We start from the raw sequence: 25,729 nt of genomic DNA, 5'->3' as shown, positions 1-25,729 counted from the left end.
TAACAGCCGGTGAGGACCGACGAATACGATCATACGAATTGTCTTCTGCTGCTCGATCTCCTCTGGTGCCTGCAAAGTGATCTGAACGATCAGTTGCTATTCGATCGAATAGTAGCGCAGTGGAGAATCATTATGGAAAAGAAAGGGGAGATAGGATAGCAGCCTGCCTCCCGGAAGGACGATACGCGCACCTTGTCTGGTTGCACTTGCACCGCGACGGTCGACGAGTGAAAAGGCAGCGGAAAGCTTGATTCGACGGGTGGGAGAGCAAGCCATGTAGAATTGCTAGCACGTGCACAGTGACACAGACTTAGGGGTCTAAACGGATTAGATTGGATCTGATTTTTTTGTCTTATTATATTCTTTACAATATACTTTTCTCGGATTTGAATAGAAGCTGATATTGATCGGTTTCAAATTTAAATGCGGATATACCGGACTACGGATTTAAATCGGCAATGGGACGAACTCGAACCAGAAACAAAAATACTTGAATATATGCTATCATCAATAGATAATTGTAGTTCTAGCAAATTTTAAGAGAGATTTCAACTTTCGGTCTAGTGTAGAAAAAGGAGACACAATTTACGATAAAACTCAAGCATAGATATAATTTAGAGCTAAACATGCTCGCCAAAATGAATTATCTATTCCAATATCTATTAACCTTGTGAGATTAGCCTTGGCTTTGACTTAAAAATCATATTATTCGGTTTGAAAGTTACAGATTATCCTAATTAAATTTTGGATAATCCATATTCGTATGCTATTTGCTATACCATATCCTACACCGTATCTGGAGCACCACTTCAAAATCAGATATCCTTATCCGTCGGATTCTTTAAACTCGAATATGGACACCTTAAAACGGATTTGGGGTCGATTTCAGCGTGGAAATTATCCTATCCGTTTACATCCCTATGAGCATCGCAAACCCACCTCCACACAATAGGTATTGGCGCAACCAGGCCCAGCCCACAAGCGGCATGACGGAAGAATGTGTACTCTTTCTTTAGCACATCTTCACCCCCGCCACTCATTTGGTCTACACGTGTCTAAACGGGTTGCGATGGAGAAAAAATGCGACCCAACATGGTGATCCATTTGCGCGGCTGGTCGCGGCGATTCAAAGTAGGCCGAAATCTAGGGCTACTTTGCTTGGCTGCGGATATGCCTCTTACTCTCCCTAAGGCCACGTGTCGGTGGCACAACTACCCCATAGGTCCTATTAAATAGGACCAACGGGAGACACATCGTCCCCACGCTAGTCCCCACTCACACTCTCCACTTGTATTCTCCACTCGCACTCTCCACCGCCACTAGAGCCACAGCCATGGCTCCCAAGAAGACCGTAGGGAGGAACGAACATGACGTTTCGTCCCACGGCTAGACCGCTGCGGAGGCGGCCTTCAGACTTTAGCCGCCAAGCGGAACCGCACCTACGTCGCGGTCCCGGTTGTTGGAGATATGCCCGAGAGGCAATAATAAAGTAGTTATTGTTATATCTTAGTGTTCATGATAAATATTTACACCCCATACTATAATTGTATTAACTAGAAACATTGATACATGTGTGTTGTGTAAACAACGAGAGTCCCTAGTAAGCCTCTCATTTAACTAGCTTGTTGATTAATAGATGATCATGGTTTCCTGATCATGAACATAGGATGTTATTAATAACAAGATCATATCATTAGGTGAATGATGTGATGGACACACCCATAGTAAGCATAGCATGAGATCAAGTCATTAAGTTCAACTTGCTATAAGCTTTCGATACATAGTAACGTAGTCCTTTGACCATCAGATCATGTAAATCACTTATACCGGAAGGGTACTTTGATTACATCAAACACCACTGCGTAAATGGGTGGTTATAAACATGAGATTAAGTATTCGAAAAGTATGAGTTGAGGCATATGGATCAAGAGTGGGATTTGTCCATCCCGATGACGGATAGATATACTCTGGGCCCTCTCGGTGGAATGACATCCAATTAGCTTGCAAGCATGTGACTCGGTTCACAAGGGATATCATATCACGGTACGAGTAAAGAGTACTTGTCGGTAACGAGGTTGAACTAGGTATGGAGATACCGATGATCGAACCTCGGACAAGTAAAGTATCGCGTGACAAAGGGAATCGGTATCATATGTTAAATGGTTCTTTCGATCATGAAGTCATCGTTGAATATGTGGGATCTATTATGGATCTCCAGATCCCGCTATTAGTTATTGATCGGAGAGGAGTCTCGATCATGTCCGCATAGTTCTCGAACAGTAGGGTGACACACTTAAGGTTTGATGTCGTTATAAGTAGATATGGAATGTCGAATGGAGTTCGAATGTTGTTCAGAGTCTTGGATGGGATCCTAGACATCACGAGGAGTTCTGGAATGATCTGGAGAATAAGATTCATATATAGGAAGTCACATTCCAAGTTTGGGAGTGATCCGGTGAATTTATGGAAGGTTGTAGAAGTTTCTAGAATCATCCGGAATAAATCACTATGGAAGGTAGAGTCCCGGAGGGACTCCACCAGCCCTAGCCAACCCACCAAGTGGGAAGGTGGAGTTCATGGACTCCACCAAGGTGGTCGGCCACACCACAAGGAAGGGGAGGAATCCCACCTTGTCTAGGTTTCCTAAATTTGGTAAGTTTTGGAGTTGGACTCCAATGTGGTTTTGGGGTAAACCCTAGGGATTTCCACCTATTTAAACGGGAGGAGAGGGGAGGGGCTGAAACAACTTGGCCGCACCACCCAAGGGGCACCAAGGCCGGCGCCCAAGAGCACCCCCTCTCCCAAACCCTAGCTACTCCCTCCTCCTTCTTCTCCCGCACCGCTTACGGCGAAGCCCTGCCGGAGATCTCCACCACCACCGTCATCACGCCGTCGTGCTGGCGGGATTCCGAGGAGGATCTACTACATCCGCTGCCCGCTGGAACGGGGAGAAGGACGTCGTCATCAACACCGAATGTGTGACCGAGTACGGAGGTGCTGCCCGACTGTGGCACCGTCAAGATCTTCTACGCGCTTTTGAAAGCGGTAAGTGATCGACTACATCAACCACGAGATCTAATATCGTAGGCTTTGGAATCTTTGAGGGTTAGTCTCACATTCATCTCGTTGCTACGATCTACTAGATTAGATCTTGGCTTGTTATTCGTTCTTGCGGTAGGAATTTTTTTGTTTTCTATGCTACGAATCCCATCACCGGTGACGCAAGCATTCTGTTAGGCGGGTGCCCTTATTTCATGGATAGATGTCAATCTAGCCCACGACTGGCACCTGAGCCCAGTTCAGGTTCCGATGCCACCCGCCTGAGCCTTCGAGTGCTCATCCTGCCAGACCTCCGTGATGACATGACGTTCCCAGAGGAGTCTAGCCATTGGGACTTATTGTTCACCAACAAGCACGACATCCGCTAGCGCATATACTTCGCATCATGGGCGCGAGATCGCGAGGCTCCATCGGCCGCTAGCGCGGTGGTCGTCATGGAGGAGGTGGGCGAGGTGGCGAATGCGCCAGCGCCACCACCAGTGGAAGAGGAGGACGACGCCGAGCTCCAGGCAACCTTTGAGGTGCTCCGCACCCCCGCTTTCAAGGCGGCAGCATGTTCGGCTGAGGCAGCAGCCTTTATTCAGATGGCGCAGGAGCAGGAGGAGGCCACGCTCAGTGCCGCCTCTTGAAGGAGGATGAGCGTGTCGCGAGGTTCTAGGCGGCGCAAGAGGAGGAGGAGGAGCAGTAGCAGGCTCGCGTCGCGGCAGCCCGGCGGGAAGCCGAGGCCGCGATGCTGGCTAGGGCAAGGAGGGCATGCACACCTCCGCATCCTCGGTCTCCATGGGAGGAGGCTCTGTGGCCCCACTCGCCGATAGGGTCAGCGGAGTCCAACCGCAATAGTTGCGCCCCACCATCGCGTGTCTTCATCAAGCTCGAGAGCGACGTCGACAATAGGCGAACGCTGATATGGGCATTACCCTTCGGGTACCCGATATTAGTCTACCTCCCTTGGCCCAACTAGGGGCCCACGAAGATTATCCAAGACCAAGGTGGGCCCATACATCGGTTGCAATGAAGGAGACCTACCAGAAGATGGATTCTTGACGGACAAGGCAAGAAGGCGTTAATAAAGTAAATATTAGATTAGATCTCATTGTAACCTAGTCGAGTTTGGACAGGACTCTCGAGACCTGGCCTCCTATATAGAGGCCAGGAGGGGGCATGTCGAACGACAGATGACAATACACGAAACAATTGCAATTCAGCACACAAACCCTAAAATTCTTGCCTCCCAGCGAGTCGATCAAAGTAGTCTATCGGCTACCCCATTGTAACCAGTTTTACTCGATAAATCAAGATCAGACAAGCGGGAAATAGGGGTTTTACCTTATCGAGTGCCCTGAACCCGGGTAAATCTCTCTCCATGTTCGCTTGGTATCCGATGTCTCGTGCTAGCCTGCAGGGTTCCGTCAACCCTAAGCCTCTCATGGTGGGCATTGCTAAGGAGCTCCCTCGTCAAACATCGCAAGCTGCGGCCATGCCAAACCTGAGCCTAGGGTTTGGTTAGTTTTCTAAGTGTTAATCAAGCCCTTTTACGGCTTTCTTTTGTAAAACTCGCCAGTTTTAGGGCATTATCTGCAATATATCCTTAATTAGCTAGTTTGATATAGTTTTTAAGAAAATTCATATTTTTTTGCCAATTTGGTTTGTGAGGCCGCGTTGGGTGCATCGTGTGACCCAAAGAGACATGAGGACACCAGCATGTCGACCACGCAACAGACGAAATTAGATACAAATCCTGTCTGATTTGCGTGAACCCGTTGGAGATGGTCTTAGAGCATCTCCAGCGGGGAGACCTATTTTTCTTTCATATATGTTTCTATCTAGATGAAAATACCCAACTCAGTGGAAAAAAAAGCTATGCGCACGTGACCCATTCCAAGACCAAATTTGGAATACCGTTGTAGCTTTTTGTTTTCCAACGGCCTTTTGCATTTGTTCCTGGAAATTGTACGGTCTGTCGGGACCCCTTTTGTTAACAAGGACATCACGCCCACATGGTCTTTTTTTTTCTGTTATTCACAAATACTAGCGCTGGCGGAGTAGAGGTGCGCCGGCGGTAAGTTTTTATCGCCTGTTGCCGCAGGCGCCGGCTGTTTTCTAGTAGTGATTGCTTGACAATTGGTAGTCAATGTTGGTCTGCCGGTGATAGGCTATTTCTTAGTATTGATTGTTTTAACTTTTTTCTCTAACGAACTGTGAAAGGAACAAAAGAAGAGGAGAGTGGATATGGCATCTATTGCTTGACATTTCTTAAACTTTTAATGTGTACTGTGTGTAAACTATATTTCAAATACTACACCATTTGTAAACTGAATTCTAGATGTACACCATATTACTTGACATCTCTGAATATGGACCGTGTGCTGTGTGTAAACTCTGAATGCTGGCCGTGTACTGTGTGTAAGCTGCAGTCTGAATTTGAAAAACAATCTGTAAACTGAATTCTGGATCTGCACCATCTGTAAACAGAAATTTGGATCTACCCTCTAAAGTTTTCAGGCTTAGATGTGCCTTCAAAAAAATTCAAGGCATATTTAGGATGTATGCTTAAAAGATTTCGGGGTACGGATGCACCCTCAAAAAAAATTTGGGGCACATTCCAAATGTGGCTGAAAAAATTTCAGGGCATGTACAAAATGTGCCCTAAAAAGTAGGACATAAGATAAGTGCATATTTTTAAAATATCTTTAATACTTTTCGAGTAGCAAATAAATTCGGCACACTTTATATGTGCTTGAAGAAATTTGAGAGCATATTTTACATATTTGAGGGTGTTTAAGAGTACCCGAAATGTCTACCGCGATGTGGTGCGTAGTGGTCGTCGGGGAGAAGCTGGCGGTCGTGGGCTGCAGGGAACAGGCCGAGATGGTGGTCACGATTATTTTTTATCTTTTGTTTGGAGGGATGTGCGGAAGTTTCGCCTGGGGATTCATCAGTTGCTGAGTGCACAATTGTCGTTGAAACTTTCCTAGATTTGACTAAAGTGAGGAAGCACTCGTCCTCATCCGCTGCTGCGGAGGCGAGCCGATAGGCCAGCTCGTCCCGGCGTTGTTCGTGCGGTGCGGCCCGAGGCGGCGAAGCAGGATTCCAGACCCAGCTCGTCGGCAGGACGCGGAGGAGGTGCAGACTCCCTCCCGCTCCTCAGGTCAGAGGTCCAAGCCTCCTCGTCGCCTGCCGGCGCAGTCCGATTCGCGCCGCCAGCCGCCGCAGTGGCAACGCCAACCTGCTACTCCAGCACCAGCTCCGGCCGCGTCTGCAGCAGCCAGTCCGATCTTCGATCTTGACCTCCCGCTCCTCTTCCTCTCAGCTCTCAGGTTGTTTCGCCTCCTCCGAGGTTTTCTTTCTTTCAGTTCAGTGGAGGCTTCTCCGAGCTAACAGGCTGGCTTGTCTCCTCCGAGCAGGCTGGCCCAACCAACCATGGGCTTTCAAGAGCTGTGCAGAATCGGGCGTACGAAGCTGGATCATCCAAGGATTTCGGGGACCACCCAAGGCGCGCGCCAGGTGTCGGTCATGCGGCCACATGGACACCGCCCGCCGCCGCCGTGTCTCCACCTCCTGCTCTTCACCGCCCTGTGTTTCACTGTCCTGGAAACCGCCGCCCATGCGCCAAGAACAGGAACCGCTGTAGAAGACCGCCTCGCGAGCGTCCCCGGAATCATGGTACGCAGATTCCTTGCCTCCCCCAGTTTTTAATAGTGTTTCGATTTCCTATCAGCAATGTCTTGTGGTGAGTGAGTGAGACCAAAGAAATGGTGTTGCGCAATAAAACGGAATCAGCTGGCGAGTGAGTTCACAGACCAGGACTGACCTTTGGTAACCGATTAGCGAGCTGCGTATGAAAAGTTTGATCGTGTCGTGTTCGTGTCACACGATTGACGCCGACGCGGTGAAATATCTCTGAACTCTGTTTCCTCAAAATATCTTAAATTTCCTTCCTGTCAGGATAAGCCCCAACGAGTTGTTCGGCTTCCTGCAATGCTCTATTGCAAATTTGCAATTAAGCCATTCGTGGCACCGTCGTTGCCTGTAAAAATTAAAGTCTTTCCGACATTTCACACCCGATTCCTGCTTCATTGCTTCAGTCAGCAACCACTACAAATTTTCTGCTTTTCTTTGGTATAATCGGCCGTCTGTAGTCTGTTGGTGTGACAATAGTTCGACCTACAGTTGGACCGATGGGCTTCTCCATTAGATTAGTTGGATTGCTGTGCTCCAATTTCTGGGCACCGGTTTTTCTCTGTTGAGAACAAGCTGGTTAGGGATCTTCAAGACTTCAACCAGGCACATGTACACATACCCATTGGCCAGAACTACAGGTTTACACCGATAAGAAGCGATCAAATTTAACAGTATACATACTGCATACTATTACTGACTTGGCGTTGCTCCCACAACAGACACATCTTTTTCAGATTCGTGTTTTTCCAAGCAATCTGGTGTCTAACCTTAAGATATCAAATTATTTATGTACAATTCCCTCTTGCAAGTTGCAACAGCCCTTTTATGGTTTATTTTATTTTGGAAACAGGCGTGGGCCGCGTGGCCACAAAAATGCGCATGGTTACCGTTAGGAACGAATGGGAAGAGTCACTCATATACTCTTATATCTAAATACCACAAGATTTGGAAGGCAGGAATTTTTATACTGTTAAATTTGGCTTTAGTGTTCCCAAAATCTGGATTATTGGGCTTATCAGATTGAATGTCCATTTTCAGGGCACGGAGGTAAAAGATGTTTTGAAACAAGAACCAGGTAGTGGTGTGATTGCCTTGAAGGGGGCAATGAAGTACTTCGATGCTGATTTTTTCAATGATTCAAAAGTAATTTCGAAACGTTCACTTATGTTTTTAAGTCCAAGTAATGTGTTTTTTTTAAGAAATAATGTGTTAGTGTTGTTGTTTTGACTATGTACACTGCTCTTGGTTCCGCTAGCTACACGAGATGGAAGACGGTGCTAAAGAATTTAATATACCTGCATTTAGAGAAAACCGAAAGTTAGTGGCTTTGGAGAATGGTGGATTGCATAACCCTTCTGTTCTTGTCTTCAAATCATCATGGAGTGGCGAAAGCAAAGCCAAGGATAGCAATAGATTCGACTATCCTCACACCTCTACGGTACATCGCCCTAGTAATGATGAAGATATTGCCTTTATGTCGGTCAGTTTGCTTATCCATTTTATCATACATTGGTGATAGTTTTCAGATGAATTCTTTTTCATTAGATAATCTCCATGTTAGATAGTTGAGCTTGGGGAGCTTATTAGGACAAAGAAAATAACATCACGTGAACTTACTGATGTATTCTTAAGGAGATTAAAAAGGTTAGGCTGTTTTTGTCTTCCTCACATTTTCCACATGGACTTATTTGAGTATAACATTGTACTGAATTACTTTATTTTAACCATGTTATTATGTGGTATTCTGCGTAGGTATAGTACTGTTCTTGAATCTGTTGTTACATGCACTGAAGATTTAGCATACAAACAAGCAAAAGAGGCAGATGACTTGCTTGAGCAAGGAAAATACCTTGGTATGCGACAATCTCCCTGGAATTCTAAGTTGCCTATTCGGGTTTTGTCATTCCTTTACATCATTGAAAGCAAATGTCCCTGTCAAGATTGATGCTCATTTTGCTGCAAAGGTTTAAGTAATGAACACACGTATTTCACGTTAGTTGAACCTTTTACGATTGTTTTCCAACTCTGAAGGGATATTCTGTTGATTATTTGAAATTAGATACTGTTACTTGCAAATAAGACCACCCAGTTTCAGTATTATGCAATATGCTTACACATAAATATTGCACTGACAATTTCCCATACTAGGTCCCTTGCATGGCATTCCGTATGGCCTGAAGGACATAATTGCAGTCCCACAGTACAATACCACTTGGGGCTCAAAGACATTTAAGAATCAAGTTATTGATATGGAAGCTTTTGTATACAAAAGGTTTATTCGCTTCTCTGTTATATGCAGCATAATGTTTAAGAAATATTCTGAATTCAGTGTTGAAACTCTCCATGTATATCACCCTCCTACAGGTTGAAGTCCACTGGGGCAGTCCTTGTCGCGAAGCTTGTCACAGGTTCACTTGCCTATGATGATATATGGTTTGGGGGAAGAACACGAAACCCTTGGAACATTGAGGAATTTTCTACTGGTTCGTCAGCAGGGCCAGCAGCTAGTACCTCTGCAGGTTAATCTGTAAACATATATGCACCTATAAGCAGATGAAGACTATATGTATACTCAAAACAAGCTCATTTCACTGTCATAGGAATGGTTCCCTTTGCAATTGGTTCAGAAACTGCAGGATCCATAACATACCCTGCTGCTAGATGTGGAGCAACTGCTCTGCGCCCGACATTTGGAACCGTTGCACGGACCGGTGTCATGAGCATTTCTGAGAGTCTGGTATTTTCGTGTGATTTCTCTGTTCCCCCTTACAGATTCGAGCCAATCCTGTGAATGATGAGCTATATTATCCTAAAATGGCAGGACAAACTTGGTCCTATCTGCAGAACCGCAGTGGACTGTGCTATCGTACTAGATACAATCCGTGGCACAGATGCTGGTGATCCCTCATCCCGTGAAATCGCATTAGAAGATCCATTTCATGTTGACATCACAGAACTCACTGTTGGATATCTTGACAGTGCTGAGATGGAGGTAATTGAGATCCTAAATATGTCGTCAGTCTGGTTTAAGTAATTGTTCATTCTCCATCTGATCCTGAAATAGAGTTGTTCTGAATTTTACGATACCAGGTTGTCAAAGTTCTTTCTGCCAAGGGTGCTAAGCTTGTGCCTTTCAAGTTGAACTACACCGTTGAATCGGTTCAGTCTATTCTGAACATCACGATGGATGTCGATATGCTTGCGCATTTTGACAACTGGCAACGCGAAGGTAATGATGATGACTATGAAGCTCAAGACCAGTGGCCGGTGGAGCTTCGTCGTGCTCGATTAATCCCAGCAGTCGACTATGTACAGGTGACATGCCATACTAAACTGCGCATGTGACTGTACTGGATCCGAACTTACCTTCATTGATTCTGACGAACAGGCACAGAGAGCACGAGGTAAGCTGATCAGGGAAATCCAGGAGAGCTTCACAGTTGATGCATTCTTTGGCAATGTGACCGACTGGGAGCTCGTTTGTGTGGGAAACCTCATCGGAATGCCTATCATGGTGATTCCTACAGGCTTCAAGAGCATAAAAGATCCACCAAAAGGCGGCACGAGAAGAAGAACCACAGTCACGACGGGCATATATGCTCCACCTGACCATGACCACATTGTAAGCGTTCTTACTCCAGGACACCTTATTGATGACTGATAGTGCTACTAAGAGTTCATACCTAGATATCCAAAAAAAAATGTTCATACCTAGAAACTTGTTAGCTTGAGGAGCAGCAACGATGACTTCTTCTGTTTGTAGGCTCTCGCTCTGGCGATGGCGTACCAGTCGGTCACCAGTCACCACAAGCAACGGCCACCACTCAACGATCTAGTCCCGAGTGACACGATACACACGTAGCCAGCTGATGAGACGGTATGAGGAAAGATCCGAGTAATATGTGCGGTATTTTCCTTTCAAAGGTTTTACTTTGTAAGTTTGTATTCAAAAGGCACAGGGCCATAACTAAAATTGGAAATTACATCTGGGGTACGTGGATAACCCCTTCCACTTATTTACGGAGTAGCTCATCAAGGCGGTTATGTCCGCAAGACCTGTGCATCATCTCCTGATCTTGGAAGCCCTGGCTTCTCGATGAGGTTAACAAAGGATTGTGGGGATTCTTTTGGGCCGGTAAGGAGTGCGCTAATGGGGGACAGTACCTGTTTGCTTGGGATAGGGTGTGCAAGCCCCTGGAGTTTGGAGGGCTTGGTGTCAAGGATCTGCGCTTGCAGGGTTTGGCTCTCCGTGTCCGTTGGCAGTAGTTACAGAGAAAGACCTGGGCAGGCCATGCCAGGGCCTCCCCATGATCAAGGACGCTGAGGCACGGGATGTTTTCGACAATCTGGTCCATATCAAGGTCGGCGACATTTCTAGCGTGATCAGTGGATCAATGGGTGAGCAGCGTCACACTCTTGAAGCCTCCTCGGACGTAGAAAGTTATTATGTGGTCGCTACCCACAAGTTTCGGGATGAGCTACTTTGAACATCTTGACTTACTTAAGATTGGGCCTGCTACAACAACCCTAAAACAGAAATTTTGTATTAGTTGAAAATGAAAATTCCATTTCTGCTTCTGTTCCGCTAGAAAAGTTTGTTCTGTTTCCGTAAAAAAGTCGTTTAGAACTCCTTTATCGTTTCTATATTTTTATTCCATTTCCATTTTTTCACGGAATAGTCTTTCCACTCCATTTTCATCCCTACTAGAGCCCACGTGCAGCATGGATTCATGGTCAGGAAAATAATACTAATAGAGCGCTTGTTACAACATAAGGCAAAAGCTTTACGGACAGCATGTTTAGTTCACAAATTCTATTGGATGTAAGCTGATATATACAGAATACACGCAACCACGCATGAGACAATTTATCCAACAGCTTTCACTTTTACGGCACCAAGAGATGGTGTTCTTATTGATGGTTATGTACCCACAAATCGAGGAAACAAAGCCCTGTCCCTAAAACAGCAAGGAAACAAAACATGTTCAAAACCGTCTATCAACAGGTAGAACAACACGCCCAGTTCATCTCCTCCGGACACTGGATACCAAATCGCCCAGGAAATATCGACACGAAGAATCAGAAAACAACAGAAGTAACTGAACCAGCCAAGGGTCACACTGATAGTGGTAATGTTCTACAGATAAAAAAGCACAAAGGCCCAGACTGGGTAGACGAAGAGCAGAATGATGCCGATGGTGTTCGACACGCCTTTGGCCTTGCTGAAGGCAGCCCTGAAGCCACCTGACGCGTTGATGTGCTCTTGAAGCAGATAACACCCAATGACCAGGCACACGCCGACACCGATGATGTCGTTCCTGAATTTGTCAGCGAAGAGGCTAGGGGCAACCACTGTGAGAAGAATCAGAGAGCCTGGCAGCTCTAGCCAATCTGATGCACATGATGAAAATCCTTATTAGCTGCATGTAAGACTTTTACTGGCCTACCAAGTAGTAGGAAAAAAAATGGCATATTTTTGCGAGCATATACAAGCTGGAAGAAAAGAAAAAACAGACAAGGAAATAATACCAGGGAAGTGTTTTGGAAAGAAAAGCCGCAGTACGACAGCAACGAATGCAATCCAGCAACCAACCTCTCCCCTGCAATGTAGATGTTTGATAATCAGGAACTCGTTTCATATACATGTATGTTATGCTGTAGAGTGGTAATAGATCAAAAGAGGATCAATAGAGTAGGTAGTATATGCAGCCAAGGTTATCTGCAACTACCGTGGATCCTCCCACCAATAGATAACAAGTACCAACAAAAAAAAAGGCAGCTTGCGTTCTGCGGTCAGGTAGCAATTTCCTACATTGAGCATGCATCTTACCTCACTTTATCAGCAAACTGTAAAAAAATTACTCCGCATTCAGACACTAGCTATGATGTCAATCAATTGCCAACAGCATCATACCTTGGTATATGCAGTATTTCGATTTTGTCGGTTCATTTCAGTTACATTCAATGTTAAAGCACGAATGATTGCAGCAATAGGGAGTTTGCGACTATAATTACCTGATCAGGTTAAACAGCACACCAGGTAGGGTAAAGAAAATGTAAGGGACCAGGAGGCCCGTGAGAATGTTGGTCTTCCAGTTTGTCTTGTCCAATATCAGGAGATATCTGCAGCAGGATAGAACAGGTAGGGTTTCAGTGAATGCATTTTTCTATGATAACCGACAAAGCCTAAAAAAAAGTGCTAATCAACTGTTAACTAGGCAAATGAATCTTATCAATTTCATTTTAGCTACTTCAAAATTACGCAGCAACAACTTCCGAACAGCTTAACAGTTCAGTCTGGCCACAGCATCGAAGAAGTTCGGCAGAGGAGCAACCCATTCCTAATCATGTAAAGTACCAACGACTGTTCTGTAGAGGAGCAACCCATTCCTGACCTTTTGAAGCAATCCTAAGGAGTACCTAAACTGAACGAAAATTTTGCCCGTTTCTACACAATCAACTTGCGCGCTTCCGAATATTTCCTAAAAGTCGTTTCTTTTCAGTTTTTACCCATGTTTCCGCACCAATCGACCTCTGAATTTCTGATGGCGCCTCTCCTCAGGACACGACGGCCGAAATTACTTCTGAGCTAGCGTTCCCCGACATGATCGGGATTAACTATCGGATACGGAGACCGCCCGCCGGCCTGATTATAACTTTGAACAGTATCAAACCAAAACATTTGACCTTTGACATTTCCTTGGTAAAGAAACTAAGGAACAAGGAAATGGGGGCTAGCACTCACACGGCGGCGATGAAGGCAAGCCACTTGAAGAGAGAGCTGCCGAAGCCGAGGCCGCCGCCGAGGAGGATCGCGTGGTTGGCGAGCTTCCTCGCCGCCGCGCCCAGCTCCCGCAGGTCCGACTGGATCAGCGCCTGCGCAGCCTCCGACGCGGTGCCCGCCGGGTCCGTCTTCATCGCCAGGTAAGACGGCATCTTGCCCATCGCCGAGGACGCGAGACCTCAGAAATCACAAACTTGTCTCCCTCTCTGCGGATCGAGCTGTGGTTAGAGGGGCACGGTGTTGGGTTTGGATTGGCGGATTGGCGCTTGGTTGCGAAGATATGTACGTAGAGACAGCGTAGCTGCACAGCCTGGGCTCTGCCGGCGTCGACGGAACAGGTGGCGTTGGATCTGGACAGTTCCTCGGGCAATGTCTACGGCCAAACGGCACATGTGGGGGGCTCCTAGTAGTCCACTATTGCATCCACTTGTTTTTTTTTTTTGAAACGAGCACTTGTATATTTTTATTTTATCTTGTTATTTGTCTTTTATACACGGTACTCGCTCCATTCACAAATATTCGCTCTTTATGGTTTGTTAAACTCAAACTTGTCAAGTTTGAAAAAATATTTTTTAAAAATATTGGCGTCTAAAATATAAAATCTATTGTATTAAAATCGTTATAAGGCATATTTTCATATTATATGCATTTGCTATTATGAATATTGATATTTTTTGTTATATTTTATCAAACTTTACAAAATTTAACTTTCACTAAACCCGGAGAGTGAAGTAAATGAAAATGAAGAGAGTATCATACATCATGTTTTTAGTTCCTTTTCCAGCCAACTGTTTTGTTTGTTGTCTCTTACGTTTTCAGAGGTTAAGTTGATATTGCACAATTCCCGTTGAACTTGTAATAAAATTGCATCGTATAACTAGCCCATGAGTTCCAAGTGTAAGTTTATGGGTGATAGGATAAAAAGTATATCTTATGTTTCAAGTAGGAAAAAATATATATGTTGTGCTTGAATTATGGGATCTTGTTTGCCACTATAGATTCTCAGGATTGCGCTATCCAAGTTAATTACTCCCTCCATCTTGATGACAACCACATCAACATGCCACTATTTAAGAAGATTAATTACTTTTTAGTGTCTAGATACCTCCGAATTTGGACAAATCTCACAATTTTGGTGGGACGGAGGGAGTACATGAGTTGTTGGTCCCTTCAAACTGCTAAAGAACATAAACAATAATGGTTAGTCCAACATTTGACATTACATTTTGAAGTCCTATTTGGAAGAAAATGACGAGCCTATGATGAGGAAATTCCTTCCATGTTACATTTGTTGTTCCTTCATCTACACTTGCTCAAGTTTCGGAAGAACAATGAGCAATCACTAGAAATCCTACTTGTCAACTCATTAATCAGATACTTTCATTTCTAAAAAGAGAAAAAAATCTAATATTCATGGGTTTGGTGTCACCATAGTCTCTGGGCAGGCAGGCATCAACGACAAGAGATGTGACCATGATCATCCCCCAGAGAGAGATGGGGAGAGCGAAAGTAATTTTGTAAGATCTGGTTCACAAATTCATCTACATGAACGAACTTCAGCAATTAACAGTGTCAGGAGAGAGAGAACATGCGGGATTTAGTTATCTAATTTTAATCTTAACCACCATATACGTCACTTGTCAATTGCTGAAATAGTTCCCACACATGTTAATTTGTGGAACATGTCTCATAAAATCATTTTTCGGGAAAGGGAGCGAGAGGGACACGTGTCACGGACTGATGTGGCCACGATCGACAGGTTGAGAGTGAGAGATATTTCAGGTTGCAAGATACGATTTGTCCAACAGCTCTTCAGTTTTACGATTTTTTTTTTAGCCGTATGCATCAATAGAGGCTGCCCCATTTCGAAAAAATAAAACTCTTCAGTTTTACGACACCAACCAACAGATAGTGTTTTTTATTGATGTTTATGTACCCACAAATTGAGGAAACAAGGCCTCGTCACCAAAACAGCAACGAAACGAAACATGTCCGAAAGCGTCCATCAACAGTTTCAACACCACATCCGGTTCATCTGCTCGGGACGATCGTACCAAATCACCGCGGGAAACATCTACGCACGAGGAATCATCGTAAAACAACAGACGGAACTGGACCATCGACAGGCCAAAGTGATGGCCGAACTGCTCTAGAAGATCATCGTAATCAGGGCCCAGACTGGGTAGATGAAGAGCAGGGCGATGCCGATGGAGTTGGACACGCCATTGGCCCTGCTGAAGGCCGGCTTGAAGCCACCTGACGCCCTGATGTGCTCCTGAAGCAGGTAGCAGCCGATGACGAGGCATATGCCGACGCCGACGAAGTCGTTCCTGAAGGTGTCCGCGATCAGGCTGGGGGCGACCACCGTGAGCAGAATCAGGGCGGCAGGCATCTCCAGATAATCTGATGCAGAGGATGGAAATCATCGTCAGATCCATGTCGCATTTTAACCGGCGTAGTAGATGAAAAATGGATTGCGACAATGAGAAAGAAAAAGGAATGGAGAAAAATTATACCACGGAAGTGCTTTGGGAAGAAGAGTTGCACGATGACAGCGATGAATGCGATCCAGCAACCGATCTCTCCCCTGCAATATAATGTAGATGCAATCAGGAACTCGTTTGATATATCTGTGGGTAATGGTGTGCAGTTGTGATAGATCAACAGAGCATCCACCCTCCAATCCATCGACAACAAGATGGAAAAGGCAGCTTCAGTTTTGCTCATCTTTCAAACTGTTAAATCTTCCATAACAACTTTACAACGCCATTCGATTTTAAAACATGAACGGCTTCTGCAGTAGGGAATTAGCGACGACAATCACCTGATGAGATTAAACAGCACACCAGGCAGGGTGAAGAAAATGTAAGGGATCAGGAGGCCCGTGAGCATCTTGGTCTTCCAGTTCGTCCGGTCCAATATCAGGAGGTATCTGCAGTAGAGTAAAACAGGGAGGGTTCAGTCAACGCATACTGATGTGAGTTGAACAAAGCTTCAACAAAGAACTAGCGGCAGGTTAACTGGGCACATAAATCTTCTAAAAGGTTCTACTCCCTCCGATCCATAAGGTTTTGGTTCAAATTCGAGCTAAGACCACGGCACTTATGGATCGGCTGTACTAAATTATGCCGCAACAACTTATGACAGTTCAGTCTGGACAGAGCATGGACGAAATTCGGCAGAGGAGCAGCCCATCCCCAACCTTGTAAAGTACTAACGAGTACCCAAATTAGTCCGGGATATTTCACCAGTTTACCAAACATATTTCCTACAAATCATTTTTGAGATTTCGCCCTCAAAAAATCGCACGACTCGACTTGTGATGGCGCCCCTGCCAACGACACCACAGCGAAATTACTTTTAAACCTAGTTGACCATCGTGATATCTCCAAGCTACTTCCCCACGATCTCCCAGACTTGGCCGATTCGCATAAACCAAAACAGTGCTCGTTTTCCTCTTCCCTCGTCGAACAAATAAAATGGAAATTGGGGCTGGCTGGTACTCACACTGCGGCGGCGAAGGCGAGCCACTTGAAGATGGAGCCGAGGAAGCCGAGGCCGAGGCCCCCTTGGTCGTCGAGGGCCATGGCGTGGTTGGCGAACTTCCTCGCGGCGATGCCCAGCTCCTGCAGGTCGGACTGCAGCAGCGCCTGCGCCGCCTCCGACGCGCTGCCCGTCTTCATCGCTAGGTACGACGGCATCTTCGCAAGTCAGAGGCTTCTCTCTCTCTGTGGATCGAGCTCTGCTTAGGAGGGAGTGTAGTGTTGGGTTTGATTTGTTCTTGGTTCTGAGGTTATGTACAGGCAGCTTAGGTGGACAGCTTGGACTGCCGGGGAGTCGACGGAACAGGTGGCCTTCGATCTGGACAAATCCCCGGGCAACGTGTACAACCCCACTAGACACGTGGGAGGTTCCTAGTAGTCCACTATTGCATGGATGTAGCATCGAGGTTTGTTTTTAAACTTGTGTGCAGTACATAGCATACGATGCAAGATGCTTAGTGATGTACTTAGACAAATAAACCGGGTTTTTAGGCTAACATGCATACACCTAACTAGACACCTAACCGAGTACTTAAACTCTGAACGTTCAGTTCGCCACGTTTAGTTCTGCACTTCTGCATCCGCAACCAACAAGAGCACATGTTTCCAGATAAGGTACGATTCTTCCTCTAATTTTAGCAAGCACTGACAGCTATTGTGATCGCAAGCCACGAGTTTCCGATCATGATTGACCAAAACAAAGTATTACTAGCAGTATTTTTAGCAGAGCCTACGTGTTGGCCGTATGCTCCACATAAGCCACACTTGCAGAATATTACACGGTATCCACTTATATCCGGCAACTGTATAGACATCTTAATAATAGGGTTGCTCTCAAGTCTCAAGTCTCGTTGTCGACGTGGTCACTGAACGTCGACGGGTGGCCAACAGCAGCTGATACTATCGCCAACTAATCCTAATTAAGTTCCTGCCTCAGTCGACTACAATAACAAACACTTTTAATCATCTGTCGCTGTCTCCGTCGTCCTGATCGCCATGCTCGTGTCGACTGACCTGAAAGGCGACTGAATCACTCGATATTTTTTCGCAAAAATATGAAAGGATCACCCGATTTCGTTAAGGCTATGTTTATCTGGTAGACCGGTGACTCAGCCGGCAACGTGAAGCCCCACGGTGTCACGTCGGCATGTCGGCAGAGGCCCAAGCGCAACTATCACGTGGCCAAGCGAGCTGGGCGTCCTTGGTGACTTGATGTCACCGTACGAACGTATCCGAAGCTTGCGAAGGAGAACAATCGCCATTCGCTGTTGATGATATCACGATCACTACAAGAAAAAAGTCATGTAGAGACGTTATCCATTGGACGCTTTTATTTTCGTCCCTACATCTATAGTTAAGCGGTGAGTTGAGACGTTTGTTGAGACGCTGCATAAATCGTCCTAAACTAAAGGCCTTAGGCATTACGCTAATAACCCTTAGCCACTAGTCATCCACGTTTTCCAATCTTGACAAAGAGAAGTTCTTATCTTTCTCACCCCGTGTAAAAACCTAAGCCGCCGCTACCAGATCCGATCCGGCGCCTCTCTCTAGTGAATTCTCCAATCAACATTTCTCACGAAGTGCTATCTTTGTCTTTGCCAGGATCCATGCAACGACATAAGAATCCAAGGATCCATCAGAACGCTAGACTCGATCTCTGTTGAATTTGGTGAGTTCCCAGCTGCTGGAATCGATAATTGTTTCTTGCCGATTAACTATCTGCTGCCCTTTCGTCTCCGTGTTCCTCTTTGTAAAGCACATCTTCCGCCTTACCTTCTAAGATCCCAGAAAGTTCTTTATGTCGCAGATTAGTTTTTGCATATAGAGGATGATAAATAAGCCAACACTAGGTGGTTTTCATAGCGGACGTAATTGCATCGACCACAAGTAAGTCGATTTTATATTCGAATTATTTTAAATTCGCCTATTACCTTTCTTGATCTGGTAGAAAACCTGATGCTCGCTGTTTTGGATTTATATATGCAAAGACAGGATAAGGTTTGCGAGACTCATCTATTACACATGCATGGGTACGTATATGTCTTCAATCGGATTGGAACTCGGACTTTTTTTTCTGCTGCACGTATTTTATCTAAGATCATATATCAAGTTGCAGTTCGCTAATAGTTTATTATCTGATTTTTGCTCGTGTGTAGTTGTTCCTCTGCAGGATATGTTTGTGAAGATGTTTCAATCATAGAGATCAAAGAAAGTCTGCCGAAGCAGTAAACCGGAGAGTGATGATTTCAAGATCTAATGGATTAATCACATTACCTAGGAAATTCCATACAGAGTTCTCGAAATTATTCAGTCTTGTATGCAAATAAGTACATTTCACTTGTAAAGTACAGTTCACATCAAATAATAGAATTGATATTTTTCTACAGTGCATTGTATGTTTAAAACCATTTGTTTTGTGATGGCTGTAATAAATTTTTGTCATGTGATGTGAACCGCTCCTATGATGTGACGGTCATATGAAGATCTGTTGAATAAATTATTTTTATAAAAAAATTACCTCCATCTAAGAACGCAATAAAGCAACTCAAGTTGGTATGATACAATGTGCCGGACATCTGCAATGCATCTCTGTTGGCATAGACACGCTTTTGACAGCGTCTCGTTTTATTTTAGAGACGCTTATGATGCGTCTCGTTGGCATTTGAGACGGTGCATAAGAAGACGTTCCTATGACGCTTTGTAGTAGCGTCTTTATAACTCCATAAAGATGAAATATAACGTCTCTAGCCTATAAACTAGACGTCTCTACATGCACTTTTTGTTGTAGTGGATACCGTAGCCGTTTTCACATATGCATCATTAATTGTGTAATCGTGCATTATTAATGAAATAAATATGATTTGATTTTACTATAAGCTTAATACAACCTCGGTCTTGGTTCATAGGGCTTGCACCTATCCCTAGATCGTAAATTTGACCATAATAATATAAGATATATATTAGAAAAGATATATCATTGAAAAGCTTAGATGTTCTACTTTCTAATGGTATAACTTTTATGTTGTAAAATTAAAATTATACTGCACAAATTAACAACATTTGGATACGCGCAAACTCTATGAACCGGGACGGATGGAGTAAACCAAATCATTAAAATTAGGCGGATGAATTATATGAGCACTTATTAAAGCATTACTTAAACCATTGAAAGACTCCACACAATTATCATTAAAAGAGAATGGAATATTCTTTTTGCAAAAGATTAGTAAAAAGCTTTGATATTTTAGAAAAGTCTTTAATGAATCTTCTATAAAATTAGCATGCCTAAGGAGACTTCTTATACTTTTAATATCACGCGGGTATGCTAGCTTCTTTATGGCTTCTATCTTTGCGCGGTCCACTTCAATGTCTCTTCCTGAAACTCGATGCCCAAGGACTACACCTTCCATTACCATAAAATTCCACTTCTCCGAGTTTAGGACTAGGTGTTGACCCTCACACCGCTGCAAACCTTTGTTAAGCTTGGGGATGCTTGATACATCGCAAACGTATTTTTGATGCTCCAAGCTTTTTTACACCAATTTTTATATGTTTTGCTCATACTTCGTTGCACTTTTATACATTTTCCGGCACTAACGTATTAACAAGTTGCCACAGTGCCAGTTCCCTGTTTTCTGCAGTTTTGTATTTCAGAAAATTTGTACAAGAAATATTCTCGGAATTGGACGAAACAAAAGCCAAAGTTCCTATTTTTCCCGGAGCAAAGACAGAGTCTAGAGGAGAGGTGAAGAGGGGCCACAGGGTGGCCAGACGAGGCCTAGGCGCGGCCCAGGCCCTGGCCGCGCCTAGGGGTGGTCTGGGGCCACCTGGCCTCCATCGACCTCGCCCTTCCGCCTATAATAAGCCTCCCGACGCGTGAACCCTAAAGGAATAAGCCTCCGTCCACGAAAAGTCCCGTAGTTTCGCCGCCATCGCAGACAAGATTCGGAGGACAGAAGTCTCTGTTTCGGCACCCTGCCGGGACGGGGAATTGCCCCCAGAGCCATATCCATAGACTCCACCGCCATCTCCATCGCCGTTTTTGACTCCCATGATGAGGAGTGAGTAGTTCTCCCCCGAGGCTGAGGGTTTTACCGATAGCTATGTAGTGTATCTATCTCTCCATGTATGATCGTTATGTGATCATGAGATTTGTAATATAGTTAAATAAGTAGATGTTGTTCTTCAACTATTGTGCTACTCAAGTGGTTTATTATGTGATCTCCGGGGACACCTTGTCCAACGGTGTCAAGGTGACAGTGTGCACACCGTGTTTGTTTCTTAAGCTTAATTTACAGAAATACTTATGAATTGTGGTATCTAGTTAGTACCATCTTTGTATGCTCAAGGTGATAGTGTGGGGTGTCCATAGATTGGGAACGCAAACTTTAAGGAATGCTTATGTAGCCATACGCAGTGAATTTGTGTTTATTATCAAACCGGAGAGTGGTTTAGAGTAGCGTAGTGAAAAGATAATATCTATATATTCAATTATGGTATCATTGTTGAGAGTATACATTAGTGAAAGTATAATCCCTAGGACTTGTTTCCAAGCATTGAAACACCATTTTCTTCATTTTCTATTTTCATGAGAGCATCATTAAAACTATCAAACCTAGCTAAAAGGCGTTAAACAAAAGCACTCTTGGGAGATAACCCATGTTTAATTTATGTAATTTTCTTTTATTGAGTCTTGGAAGTTATTACCTCTGTAATGAAATTTTCTTATCATTTTTATTTCGTTTTTGTGCCAAGAATAGCCTCTAATAGGAAGAAAGTAAGATTTGGGAAAGTTGTTGTCCTGAAATAGATTCTGTGTTGTCACCATAAAAATTCGTATTCCCAGCTAGAACGTAATTTTTAGCTACCAATTTTTTAGAATATGCCCCAGGTTATCATCTAATTTTTGTTAGTTTACCACTTTTCGATTTGAGCAACAGAAATTTTTCTAAAAAATCGATCTTTACCTGATGTTCTGTTTTGTCAGATTTCTGCCACTATTTGCATTTGCCTCTTAATCTCTTTCTTTTTAGTTCTTTTGAGAGAAAGAGATTTTTAAAGAAGTTTATACAGTATCTAATGCTTTAATATATGTTTGATATATGTTAGAACTGAATCCAAGTGAATTTTTTATTTTGATTACACTAATGCAGGTAATGAGAATTGTGTGAAGTTTTGTATTAAGAAAGTTTTCAAGTGTAGGGAGAGAAGAATGATGTAATAAGATGAAGTATGGATAAAAGCTCAAACTTGGGATGCCCATGTCACCCCAAGAAATATCCAAGAGGTACCAGCGTCAAAGCTTGGGGATGCCCAAGGCATCCCCTCTTCATCAACAAAGCAACGGGTCATCTTTCTATGCGCTATATTTTTATTGCTTCATATGCTATGTGTTGTTCTTGGAGCATCTTTATTTTTTTTTGGTTTTGATTTGTTTTTTTTTCTGTAGCATATGGTTGGATCCTAGAATTCTTATGTGGGAGAGAGACACACTCCGTTTTCATTGCATAGAACACTCTAGTTTTCGCTCTTATTGTTCTGCGGGTGTTCTAGTTTGCTAGTACTGCGTTTAGCTCTTGGTTTTCCACTCGTATTTTGTTAAGAGCTTGTTAGTTTTCTTTATTCATGTATTATTATCTCTCTGGTATTTATTGATTTTTATCTATGAGGGTTATTTGAAATAAGTTGATTGTTGTTGGAGAAGAGTAAAATGTTTCATGCTTATAGTGATGCGAAAGGAAGCTTGTCTAGACTTTGGCATATCATGTTCGATGTTATTCTTATTATATGCTTAGTAGTTATTGTTGTAGCATGACTTATCTCAAATAGCCGAGAGTGCATAATGTGTCATTGAAAGAATCATGTTTTGTTTCCATCATAAAAAGCATGATATTGTGGTATTCTCCTTTGATGCTTTATTGGGTTGACTTGGCACATGCTTATACCATGTTATGACTATAACCAGTTAACTAAAGCCTCTATGATTATTTAGTTTTTGACTTGTAATATCACTTTATGCTTTGATTGATAATGTTTTGTCTATATGCATGATTATGGCCATTACTGCTCTCTTAGTTGGTCGCTCTCAGTCTTTTGCTAGCCTTCGCTTGTACTGAGTATGAACTCTACTCGTGCATCCAACCACTAAAAACCAAAGTTTGTCAATTGTGTTCATCATATCTACCTACTAGCATTATTGCTATTCCAAGTATATTCATCATGTTTTTATTTATCTTCCAAATTAAATTTTGGCATGAGAAAATTAGTTAGTAAAGCTCTCACGAACTTGATGGCACATTTACTTTCTTGCATTTAATAAATTTGATCATTGTGACTACCTTATGAAGTTTATATGTTTGCAAATTGCAAGTTGGGAGTTATCGCAACCATGCTTTCATGGGGAACGCTTTCAATATTGCACTTATTCATATTTAGTTGATGTCATGTTCTTTTGTTTATGGATGCCTAGCGGTGCGAAATACAATGGAAACTTGTAAGTCCATGGAGTTTGTATATGTGTTAGAGAAACACCTGGGCCCCTAATCTAAGCCATGCATCATTCATGGTGGAAATTTACAACGAACCATAGGGAGCATTCTATGAAGCATTTTCAATAAAAAAAAACTATACCCATAGTAAATAAAAATATTGCTGAGATGCTCATTGTTTGTTTGTCTTGTCATTTTGGCATGGGATTGCTCCTACAAGAGTACTTTCATATCATGGGGCAGGAGGTACCCCGTTGGCGGTTCTCGATGATACATGTACACTTACAATGACAAGAACGTATTTGGGACGTAAGTTGTGTAGCATGAGGTTTAGGTACTCGTATTCAAGGGGCATGAGATTTTCAACTTGTGATTTTTCAAGCATATAGCTCATATTTGCTGTCACATTAACTTTAACCATTCAAGATGCTTATGATAGGGGCAATGAGATGTCAAAGCTAATAAGTACCATACTTTTTGGAAGGTTTATAGAACTTGTTAATCTTGCTTACTCTGCAAAGAGTGTTTCTTTTACTTTTATGTTGAGTCTTCATCTTCTTCTTTATGCACCAATTAAGAGAACATAGTTGTCATTCTTAGTGCAATGTGCATAGTCCCAAATTATTATTGATTGATTCATGATTATGATATTGCTTGTTCTTAAATTATTTGTATCTAGTCACCCTTTGAACTTTAAAGGTGTCCTAGCATTTATGTGTTGCTACTTCATAAAGGACATGCTGAGTACCACTTTGCTATGTTTTCTCTATGCTCATAAACAAATAGTTTCTTTCAATGCACAATTATTCATGATCCTTTGTTTGAGTTCCTTCTCATGTTATAACATAGTTGCTAAGTTCTATTGTTATAATTATATCTATCATGCCTATGTTTAGAGTACTTTGATCCCAGCTCGCAATGCTTTTACAATAAACTTGATCAAGATTGTCTTGGCTGCGTGTCACCTCAAAAATTATTTTTGTTCTCACTTACCTACTCGAGAACGAGCAGAAATTAAGCTTGGGGATGCTTGATACACCGCAAACGTATCTATAATTTTTGATGCTCCATGCTTTTTTACACCAATTTTTATATGTTTTGCTCATACTTCGTTGCACTTTTATACATTTTCCAGCACTAACGTATTAACAAGATGCCACAGTGCTAGTTCCCTGTTTTCTGTAGTTTTGTATTTCAGAAAATTTATACAAGAAATATTTTCGGAATTGGACGAAACAAAAGCCAAAGTTCCTATTTTTCCCGGAGCAAAGACGGAGTCTAGAGGAGAGTTGAAGAGGGGCCACAGGGTGGCCAGACGAGGCCTAGGCGCGGCCCAGGCCCTGGCCGCGCCTAGGGGTGGTCTGGGGCCACCTGGCCTCCACCGACCTCGCGCTTCCGCCTATAAGAAGCCTCCCGACGCGTGAACCCTAAAGGAATAAGCCTCCGTCCACGAAAAGTTCCGTAGCTTCACCGCCATCGCAGACAAGATTCGGGGGACATAAGTCTCTGTTCGGGCACCCTGCCGGGATGGGGAATTTCCCCCGGAGCCATCTACATCGACTCCACCGCCATCTCCATCGCCGTTGTTGACTCCCATGATGATGAGTGAGTAGTTCTCCCCTGAGGCTAAGGGTTTTACCGATAGCTATGTGGTGTATCTATCTCTCCATGTATGATCTTTATGTGATCATGAGATTTGTAATATAGTTAAATAAGTAGATGTTGTTCTTCAACTATTGTGCTACTCAAGTGGTTTTATTATGTGATCTTCGGGGACACCTTGTCCAACGGTATCAAGGTGACAGTGTGCACACCGTGTTTGTTTCTTAAGCTTAATTTACAGAAATACTTATGAATTGTGATATCTATTTAGTACCATCTTTGTATGCTCAAGGTGATAGTGTGGGGTGTCCATAGATTGGGAACGCAAACTTTAAGGAATGCTTATGTAGCCCTACGCAGTGAATTTGTGTTTATTATCAAACCGGAGAGTGGTTTAGAGTAGCGTAGTGAAGAGATAATATCTATGTATTCAATTATGGTATCATTGTTGAGAGTGTCCACTAGTGAAAGTATCACTACAAGAAAAGTTGCCATGGCCGACGAAGTTGAAGTCGCGCCGTGGTTGCTGGTGTACCATGGCCGACGATTTTTGGTCCCTCCGTGGTGCATGT

The 25,729-nt window shown here is 43.5% G+C and overlaps 3 protein-coding genes across 4 annotated transcripts; 1 reads left to right on the top strand and 2 right to left on the bottom strand.

Moving 5' to 3' along the window:
- Positions 1-6,048: 6,048 nt before the first annotated feature.
- LOC124704415 (putative amidase AmiD) lies at positions 6,049-10,794 on the top strand. 2 transcript variants are annotated; one of them, XM_047236671.1, is made up of 14 exons: positions 6,049-6,377; positions 6,465-6,723; positions 7,592-7,693; positions 7,780-7,884; positions 7,997-8,221; positions 8,303-8,385; positions 8,494-8,594; positions 8,890-9,013; positions 9,106-9,260; positions 9,342-9,478; positions 9,563-9,733; positions 9,832-10,056; positions 10,130-10,363; positions 10,505-10,794. In XM_047236671.1, the coding sequence occupies exons 2-14, from the start codon at positions 6,481-6,483 to the stop codon at positions 10,601-10,603; spliced, it is 2,004 nt and encodes a 667-aa protein (XP_047092627.1). In that variant the 5' UTR covers positions 6,049-6,377; positions 6,465-6,480; the 3' UTR covers positions 10,604-10,794. The 2 variants fall into 2 exon arrangements, with proteins under 2 accessions (XP_047092627.1, XP_047092626.1); XM_047236670.1 differs by lacking the exon at positions 7,592-7,693 and having other exon boundaries at positions 6,249-6,377.
- Positions 10,795-11,607: 813 nt separating this feature from the next.
- Positions 11,608-13,897, bottom strand: LOC124700673 (cold-regulated 413 plasma membrane protein 2-like). The gene is made up of 4 exons (XM_047232759.1): positions 13,487-13,897; positions 12,757-12,864; positions 12,271-12,341; positions 11,608-12,132 (listed from the first exon to the last, which is right to left on the bottom strand). Exons 1-4 carry the CDS (start codon positions 13,684-13,686, stop codon positions 11,879-11,881), a joined length of 633 nt encoding a protein of 210 aa, XP_047088715.1. The 5' UTR covers positions 13,687-13,897; the 3' UTR covers positions 11,608-11,878.
- A 1,515-nt stretch (positions 13,898-15,412) lies between these two features.
- On the bottom strand, positions 15,413-17,466 carry LOC124704414 (cold-regulated 413 plasma membrane protein 1-like). Its single transcript, XM_047236669.1, has 4 exons — positions 17,033-17,466; positions 16,350-16,457; positions 16,042-16,112; positions 15,413-15,928 (listed from the first exon to the last, which is right to left on the bottom strand). Exons 1-4 carry the CDS (start codon positions 17,224-17,226, stop codon positions 15,675-15,677), a joined length of 627 nt encoding a protein of 208 aa, XP_047092625.1. The 5' UTR covers positions 17,227-17,466; the 3' UTR covers positions 15,413-15,674.
- Between the last annotated feature and the right edge of the window lie 8,263 nt (positions 17,467-25,729).

Source organism: Lolium rigidum, chromosome 3, assembly GCF_022539505.1.
Source record: "Lolium rigidum isolate FL_2022 chromosome 3, APGP_CSIRO_Lrig_0.1, whole genome shotgun sequence".
Taxonomy (NCBI): domain Eukaryota; kingdom Viridiplantae; phylum Streptophyta; class Magnoliopsida; order Poales; family Poaceae; genus Lolium; species Lolium rigidum.
The sequence above is the reverse complement of the archived record's forward strand: the minus strand, read 5'-3'. Positions and strand labels throughout refer to the sequence as shown.

Bases quoted from the DNA above. Each gene is read 5' to 3' on its own strand.
- LOC124704415 (XM_047236671.1), top strand. From the start codon at position 6,481: ATGGGCTTTCAAGAGCTGTGCAGAATCGGGCGTACGAAGCTGGATCAT. The intron at 9,479-9,562 runs GTATTTTCGTGT...CTAAAATGGCAG, and splicing joins TGAGCATTTCTGAGAGTCTG to GACAAACTTGGTCCTATCTG. The intron at 10,057-10,129 runs GTGACATGCCAT...TCTGACGAACAG, and splicing joins CAGCAGTCGACTATGTACAG to GCACAGAGAGCACGAGGTAA.
- LOC124700673 (XM_047232759.1), bottom strand. From the start codon at position 13,686: ATGGGCAAGATGCCGTCTTACCTGGCGATGAAGACGGACCCGGCGGGC. The intron at 12,342-12,756 runs GTAATTATAGTC...TCTACATTGCAG, and splicing joins GTGCTGTTTAACCTGATCAG to GGGAGAGGTTGGTTGCTGGA. The intron at 12,133-12,270 runs GTATTATTTCCT...CATGTGCATCAG, and splicing joins CTTTCCAAAACACTTCCCTG to ATTGGCTAGAGCTGCCAGGC.
- LOC124704414 (XM_047236669.1), bottom strand. From the start codon at position 17,226: ATGCCGTCGTACCTAGCGATGAAGACGGGCAGCGCGTCGGAGGCGGCG. The intron at 16,113-16,349 runs GTGATTGTCGTC...ATTATATTGCAG, and splicing joins GTGCTGTTTAATCTCATCAG to GGGAGAGATCGGTTGCTGGA. The intron at 15,929-16,041 runs GTATAATTTTTC...CCTCTGCATCAG, and splicing joins CTTCCCAAAGCACTTCCGTG to ATTATCTGGAGATGCCTGCC.